Raw genomic sequence first — 8,154 nt, 5'->3', positions numbered from 1 at the left:
AGATAGATAGATAGATAAATAGATAGATAGATAGATAGATAGATAGATAGATAGATAGATAGATAGATAGATAGATAGATAGATAGATAGATAGATAAATAAATAAATTCAATCATTAACATACGCCATATGTAAAACTTTCTTCAATTCTCTTAATTTAATATATTTCCTCATTGCAGAGCAATTTACACATTTCTTGGTAATGCTCTAATGGGTCTACCTCAAAAACCATTAGATGAAATTTCTGCTAATTTTTTAGCAAATGAATTCCAAGTAAGTAAATCTTAAAAATGAATTTAAATCAAATTGTATATACTTTTATATTTTATCGTTTTTAGAATCTAATAAATGAGGCAAACACGGATAAAGCCGATTATGATGTACGAAATATGAAGAGAGAAATTGAAAACTCTTTGATAAATAAAACAAATCGGAAATTTATAACTTTAAGATGGAAAACATTTCAACAAAGTTGGAGAAATAATTATGCCAATTATGAACAATAACTCGCCGGGAGTTTGTTCCGTTTTGCGTAAGGTATAAGAGAGAGAACAAAATCCGAGAGAGTTTATTATTTAGAAGAGGCCTGAATAAAAAAAAAATACACAAAAGATTGTGTATTAACAACAACAAATATAACCACCAACACTTAATGAAACCACAATATATATACTTCTTTTACAAATAAACTCGTAATTATATATTTAATATAGTTATGCTATATTAATACTATTCTTAATTAACTATAAAATTAATACATTTCACAAATACAATCAGTACATTTTAAAATGGAAAGTAATTACAAAAAAATATGTAATTGTTTGTATAAATATATCATAATAAACATATTTTGGCCATTAGTGGAAGAACATAAAATTAATTTGCATAAATGCCCGGATTAAAATAAAGAATTTTATTAAAGCCTATATTAACATAACTAGCCGTTTGCAGTTCATTATTATTTGTGCGCAATTTGGAAATACCAGCTTGTATAATTTTAAGCATTTCCTCAAAGGATGTATTGTACGCATGGGCCGCCATAATATCAACAAAACTCTGTATATACCAGGAGCCATTTTCAACATCTCGATGAGCTACAAAACCTGCTGTAGTGGCATAGCATTTAATAACATCCGATAGCTGAGCAATATTATTGATAGCACGACGTGTAGTGCCAACACCTTCAGTTTGTGTTTTACTGACAACATTAACACCCTTATCTGATATTTCACCACGACAGTAGGGATAAATGAAAATTTTTGGTTTACCCACTAATTGTGTACAGTTTTCATGATAGAAACGCTTTTCTATCTCTTTCACTTTCACCACAGAACCATCGTGAAAGTATATCCATTGTACACCGTCTGACATCTGACCATGTGTCATTAGGGCCATGACAAAGCATTCAGTGTCTCTAATTTCGTCCGAGCTCAATAGTTCATCGAGTAGAGCAAAGAATTTCTTTTGTGTTAGATTTTTGTAGGCATACAATTTGAAGTCCAATTGTTTAAATAGCGACAAAAGGGAATGTGTGTCTTCATCGGCTCCCGAACGTCGCTCTTCCGTGGGAAAATCAACAATATTAACCATAAAAAAGACGCCACGATTATTTTTACTCTCCATGGAATAAGTGTCGATGCTGTTATGTTTTAAAATGCGCTTAGCCTTAAGTACGTTTACATCTTTCTTCGGCTGTATTGTATCCGCATATTGGTGGAGAGTGATATCATCTGAATCGCATCGGGAAAACTAAAAAAAGAAAAATATTAATTAAATCACTAAAGGAACTCTAAAAGCTTTTACCAACACTAATAGAATTAATAGTAAATGTCAAGGATCAAAACGGTTTTCTATTCTTCCAGTGGGTCCCTTGATTATTAAACACATTTAGAGTTAATTCTATTACAACTCTTACCTGTCTACTTATTGTACCATCTCTATCATCAATATTATTATTTGCCACATTCACATGATTAATCTCCGTATTGCCAGACGTTGCTGTTCCGGTTTTCTTACTAGAACTTATTGAAATCATACCCTTGTCATCGTCATGTAGTTTCTTTAAAGCATCTATATATTTCAAATCCAATAATATGCGGCACAACATCTCAAATGCTTCAGGACCTCTTTTAGTTATTTTCACAAATAACCTTTTGTGACGTTCCCTCTTAATGGTGTCTTCATCGAAAGTATCCGCCAGAGAATTCTCCGGCTCGACATGATGAATATTCTGTATCATAGTGTAACTCAACAAGTTATTGCGATAGCAAGCATCACATAATGTTTTAAAATCGGTAAAATCAACTAAAGAATCAATGTTTTGTAAAATACGATTACGTTGATTATCATTCATGGTTGTGGGGATTTATTAAACTTGTTGATGGTGTTGTTGTTGTTTTAGTGACGTAGTTGTTGTGACCTTTTTTGGGGAAATAAATCTATATGAAGTTTATTTGTTGTTAATGAAAATTGCTTAATTTTATTTGGAGGCAGTGATCTTGTTGCAATGTTTAGGAAGTTATTAAGATTCTCCTCTAAATATGGCAATTGTTTCTCTCTAACTTACTATATTAAAAACTCTCAGAGAATTTTTTTTATTACAATAATGTAATGTTAACTATTCCAGTTCCTTTGTTTAATTTTTTTTCTTCACTCTGCAGCGGCCTTTGTTCGTTTTTTACTCCTTATTTTCTCAAAAGCAATTTATATATATATATATATATATATATATATATATATATTATCCCGATTATTTTATCTAATAAACAAATCAATTATAAATCTCTTAATTGTTTAACTATAAAATATTTTTATTGAATTTTGTTAAAATTTCTTTTGAAACAAAAGGCGATTCTCGTTAATTAAAAGTGCACTTATCCGTTTAATAGCTTGCTAGTTACTAAACAATTAGTAAAAAAAATCATCATGATGATGATGATGAAATTCATAATAAATAATATGCACAGTTGCAAAATTTCGTATGTGTTTGTTTAAAGTTAAAAAAGAGCAGGGTTGTTAACTATATAAATTATTTATTGTTGACATGAAAAACAAATATAATTATATTATTCATTATGCTATGTATACACAGTTGTTAGATCTTACAATGTTGTCAGTAAAATGTGCAGAAAATGTCTAATAATACTTACAAATTTTGTCCTGCAATATTTTCGGTAATGCTTTTTCTGACAACTTTGCAAAAGAAAAATTAAAAGTTCAGACGATAATTAGACATTTTCTGAACATTTTACTGACAACGTTGTAAGATCTGATAACCATGTATCACGTCTTTTAATTACACTTTCTAACATTGTGGGTAGTGTTATCTGTGTAATTTCCTTTGTTATTTTAAATTTTAGGGGATTTTTTCTTAAATAAACTTTCAAATGATTTAAGATATTGAGACAAAACGGGATATTACAATTTATTTAATTTTTAATATGTAATTTGACAGTTAATTGGTACTTTAAAAAGCCAGTTTTCCGACTCTTACAAATTTGAAATTGTCTACTTTTATCGACATTTTACAATTCTTCAACTTAACCCTAAAATGAATTAGGATAGTTTTCTTCCATTTGGATGATTCTATAATGAATAAACCCTGGATTTAGTTTATAAAAAGTTACATTGAACGAATTATAAATTCGTCTTATTCAGCGATTTTTGTGTGCACAGAACGTTTTTTTAACATAGTCAAAATTGACATTACTGATGGTGATATTAATTCAATGTGAGTGTTAGGGTTCTACAATTCTATTGTTTACATTATTTACATTCTGTCGAAGAAATAAAAATAATAAATAAATGCACGATTTTGCTACAAAACGTAATGCACTTTTTGCATGTCTTGATGATGCCAGTAGTGAGCTAAAGGGAACAGTGTTAGACCAAACAAATGCTAAAACAGCCCTAAGCAGAACTGCCCCCGATGGGCAGTGGAAAATGAATTATCGTCAAGAAAGTAATGCATCACGGAATAAGCAAACAACCGTAGATCGACCACTACATCACCTACGAGGTAAAGAAAGTATATTTAAGAAACCAGAATTACCTATTGCGAGGTGTTTAAAACCCAGAAAACTACCAGATTATCAGGTGGGCAGTTACAAAGAAAAAACCACTTTTTTATAAAACCTTAATTTCATTATAGGTTAATCCTCACAAATGGAAGAAATATTCGCTTGAAGATGTTGATATATCGGATCAGACAAATTCTTCTGCAGCGTTTGAATTTCTAAGACAAATTGACGAACAAAAAGATTCTTCAGAATCCGAGGAAAATTCTGAGGGGCAAAAGACAAAAATTGAATTTAAAAAATCAAGTAAAATACGGCGTAATTTAAAAACATTAGAGTCATTGGAGAAAATGGATGTCGAAATTGATTCGCCTAAATTAAAGGGATCCAAACTAGTTATGCCCGAATATGTGGTGGGACAAAAGAAGCAGGAGAAAAAGAAATTGCACAATTTGGGAGATAAAAATGAGAAAAAAGAAAGAGCTGCTGGTAAATTACTTCTATCACATTTACAGGAAGATGATGAAGAAGAGGAAAATTAATCAGACAAAAACTAAATAATTTAGATTCTAATTATAATTGAAATTTGCAGTAATATCGTGTAAGGCTAAATATTAACATGCTATTAATAATATTAAACTGATGTAAGAATTAATAAAAATGGAAAACCAGAGGAAGAAACAGTAATCCTGTATTATTTAACATGTCTAAATTAAGAGATAAATTTTTATTGCGATCACTCAGATTTTCCTTAAAAAACGTGAAAAAACTAAAATCGTTCAAAACTTCGTTAAAACGCGATTAAATGGAAAATAAGCTCATTTTGTGATCACTCATATTTCCTTCAATAATCGATAATTTGGGCAAAAAGTATGAGAAAACTAAAATCGCTCCTAACATCGTTAAAACACGTTAAATTGAAAAATAAGTTTATATTGTGATCACTCATATTTTCCTTCAAAAATCGATATTTTGGTCAAAAAGTAAAATAAAACTAAAATCGCTTATAACTTCGTTAAAACACGTTTAAATTGAAAAATAAGCTTATTTTGTTATCACTCACATTTCCCTTTAAAAATCGATAATTTGGGCAAAAAGTATGAGAAAACTAAAATCGCTCATAACTTCGTTAAAACACGTTTAAATTGAAAAATAAGCTTATTTTGTGATCACTCATATTTTCCTTTAAAAATCGATATTTTGGTCAAAAAGTACAAGAAAACTAAAATCGCTTATAACTTCGTTAAAACACGTTTAAATTGAAAAATAAGCTTATATTGTGATCACTCATATTTCCCTTTAAAAATCGATATTTTGGTCATAAAGTATGAGAAAAATAAAATTGCTTATAACTTCGTTAAAACACGTTTAAATTGAAAAATAAGCTTATTTTGTGATCACTCATATTTCTCTTTAAAAATCGATATTTTGGTCAAAAAGTATAAGAAAACTAAAATCGCTTATAACTTCGTTAAAACACGTTTAAATTGAAAAATAAGCTTATTTTGTGCTCACTCATATTTTCCTTTAAAAATCGATATTTTGGTCAAAAAGTATAAGAAAACTAAAATCGCTTATAACTTCGTTAAAACACGTGTAAATTGAAAAATAAGCTTATTTTGTGATCACTCATATTTCCCTTCAATAGTCGATATTTTGGTCAAAAAGTATAAGAAAACAAAAATTGCTTATAACTTCGTTAAAACAAGTTTAAATTGAAAAATAAGCTTATTTTGTGATCACTCATATTTCCCTTTAAAAATCGATATTTTGGTCAAAAAGTATAAGAAAACTAAAATCGCTTATAACTTCGTTAAAACACGTTTAAATTGAAAAATAAGCTTATTTTGTGATCACTCATATTTCCCTTTAAAAATCGATATTTTGGTCATAAAGTATGAGAAAACTAAAATTGCTTATAACATCGTTAAAACACGTTTAAATTGAAAAATAAGCTTATTTTGAGATCACTCACATTTTCCTTCAAAATTCGATAATTTGGGCAAAAAGTATAAGAGAACTAAAATTGCTTATAACTTCGTTAAAACACGTTTAAATTGAAAAATAAGCTTATTTTGTGATCACTCATATTTCCCTTTAAAAATCGATATTTTGGTCATAAAGTATGAGAAAACTAAAATCGCTTATAACTTCGTTAAAACACGTTTAAATTGAAAAATAAGCTTATTTTGTGATCACTCATATTTCCCTTTAAAAATCGATATTTTGGTCAAAACGTATGACAAATCTAAAATCGCTCATAACTTCGTTAAAACACGTTTAAATTGAAAAATAAGCTTATTTTGTGATCACTCATATTTCCCTTCAATAATCGATATTTTGGTCAAAAAGTATAAGAAAACTAAAATCGCTCATAACTTCGTTAAAACGCATTTAAATTGAAAAATAAGCTTATTTTGTGATCACTCATATTTCCCTTTAAAAATCGATATTTTGGTCATAAAGTATGAGAAAACTAAAATTGCTTATAACTTCGTTAAAACACGTTTAAATTGAAAAATAAGCTTATTTTGTGATCACTCATATTTTCCTTCAAAAATCGATAATTTGGGCAAAAAAGTATAAGAAAACTAAAATTGCTTATAACTTCGTTAAAACACGTTTAAATTGAAAAATAAGCTTATTTTGTGATCACTCATATTTTCCTTTAAAAATCGATATTTTGGTCAAAAAGTATAAAAAACTAAAATCGCTTATAACTTCGTTAAAACACGTTTAAATTGAAAAATAAGCTTATTTTGAGATCACTCATATTTCCCTTTAAAAATCGATATTTTGGTCATAAAGTATGAGAAAACTAAAATCGCTTATAACTTCGTTAAAACACGTTTAAATTGAAAAATAAGCTTATTTTGTGATCACTCATATTTCCCTTTAAAAATCGATATTTTGGTCATAAAGTATGAGAAAACTAAAATTGCTTATTTTTTGGTCATAAAGTATGAGAAAACTAAAATTGCTTATAACTTCGTTAAAACACGTTTAAATTGAAAAATAAGCTTATTTTGTGATCACTCATATTTTCCTTCAAAAATCGATAATTTGGGCAAAAAAGTATAAGAAAACTAAAATTGCTTATAACTTCGTTAAAACACGTTTAAATTGAAAAATAAGCTTATTTTGTGATCACTCATATTTCCCTTTAAAAATCGATATTTTGGTCAAAAAGTATGACAAATCTAAAATCGCTCATAACTTCGTTAAAATACGTTTAAATTGAAAAATAAGCTTATTTTGTGATCACTCATATTTCCCTTCAATAATCGATATTTTGGTCAAAAAGTATAAGAAAACTAAAATCGCTCATAACTGCGTTAAAACACGTTTAAATTGAAAAATAAGCTTATTTTGTGATCACTCATATTTCCCTTTAAAAATCGATATTTTGGTCATAAAGTATGAGAAAACTAAAATTGCTTATAACTTCGTTAAAACACGTTTAAATTGAAAAATAAGCTTATTTTGTGATCACTCATATTTTGCTTCAATAATCGATATTTTGGTCAAAAAGTATAAGAAAACTAAAATCGCTCATAACTTCGTTAAAACACGTTTAAATTGAAAAATAAGCTTATTTTGTGATCACTCATATTTTCCTTCAAAAATCGATAATTTGGGCAAAAAAGTATAAGAAAACTAAAATTGCTTATAACTTCGTTAAAACACGTTTAAATTGAAAAGTAGCTTATTTTGTTATCACTCAAATTTTCCTTCAAAATCGATATTTTGGTCAAAAAGTATAAGAAACTAAAATCGCTCATAACTTCGTTAAAACACGTTTAAATTGGAAAGTAAGCTTACTCATATTTCCCTTTAAAAATCGATAATTTGGTCAAAAAGCATGAGAAAACTAAAATTGCTTATAACTTCGTCAAAACACGTTTAAATTAAAAAATAATCTTATTTTGTGATCACTCATATTTCCCTTGAAAAATCGATATTTTAGTCAAAAAGTAGAAGAACACTAAAATCGCTTATAACTTCGTTAAAACACTTTTAATAAGTCTATTTTGTAATCACTTATATTTCCCTTTAAATATCGATATTTTGGTCAAAATTTTTGAATAAAAAATAATTAAAATTTTAAAAATTTTATAAATGATCGATTAGAATGTAT

The 8,154-nt window shown here is 27.9% G+C and overlaps 3 protein-coding genes across 4 annotated transcripts in view; 2 read left to right on the top strand and 1 right to left on the bottom strand.

The window, feature by feature from the left end:
- LOC111677087 overlaps positions 1-802 on the top strand; it is a 1,701-nt gene extending 899 nt beyond the window's left edge. Inside the window, exons 3-4 of the mRNA XM_046952219.1 lie at positions 180-273; positions 339-802. Coding sequence (XP_046808175.1) covers positions 180-273; positions 339-506 — 262 coding nt within the window. The 3' untranslated portion in view covers positions 507-802. The remainder of the gene's footprint in view (positions 1-179; positions 274-338) is intronic.
- LOC111677078 (caspase Dronc-like) lies at positions 677-2,902 on the bottom strand. Of its 2 annotated transcripts, none has more exons than XM_023438131.2 (3): positions 2,567-2,902; positions 1,916-2,438; positions 677-1,749 (listed from the first exon to the last, which is right to left on the bottom strand). In XM_023438131.2, exons 2-3 carry the CDS (start codon positions 2,351-2,353, stop codon positions 877-879), a joined length of 1,311 nt encoding a protein of 436 aa, XP_023293899.2. In that variant the 5' UTR covers positions 2,354-2,438; positions 2,567-2,902; the 3' UTR covers positions 677-876. The 2 variants fall into 2 exon arrangements, with proteins under 2 accessions (XP_023293899.2, XP_023293897.2); XM_023438129.2 differs by having other exon boundaries at positions 1,916-2,419.
- Positions 2,903-3,713: 811 nt separating this feature from the next.
- Positions 3,714-4,703, top strand: LOC111677082. The gene is made up of 2 exons (XM_023438135.2): positions 3,714-4,095; positions 4,151-4,703. The coding sequence occupies exons 1-2, from the start codon at positions 3,805-3,807 to the stop codon at positions 4,556-4,558; spliced, it is 699 nt and encodes a 232-aa protein (XP_023293903.2). The 5' UTR covers positions 3,714-3,804; the 3' UTR covers positions 4,559-4,703.
- The last annotated feature ends 3,451 nt before the right edge of the window (positions 4,704-8,154 follow it).

Source organism: Lucilia cuprina, chromosome 5 (genome assembly GCF_022045245.1).
Source record: "Lucilia cuprina isolate Lc7/37 chromosome 5, ASM2204524v1, whole genome shotgun sequence".
Lineage (NCBI taxonomy): Eukaryota > Metazoa > Arthropoda > Insecta > Diptera > Calliphoridae > Lucilia > Lucilia cuprina.
The sequence above is the reverse complement of the archived record's forward strand: the minus strand, read 5'-3'. Positions and strand labels throughout refer to the sequence as shown.

Excerpts from the sequence above, each read along its gene's own strand:
- LOC111677078 (XM_023438131.2), bottom strand. The coding sequence starts at position 2,353 with ATGAATGATAATCAACGTAATCGTATTTTACAAAACATTGATTCTTTA. Across the intron at positions 1,750-1,915 it reads ATGGTACAATAAGTAGACAG|TTTTCCCGATGCGATTCAGA; the intron begins GTAAGAGTTGTA and ends TTCTTTTTTTAG.
- LOC111677082 (XM_023438135.2), top strand. The coding sequence starts at position 3,805 with ATGCACGATTTTGCTACAAAACGTAATGCACTTTTTGCATGTCTTGAT. Across the intron at positions 4,096-4,150 it reads GAAAACTACCAGATTATCAG|GTTAATCCTCACAAATGGAA; the intron begins GTGGGCAGTTAC and ends ATTTCATTATAG.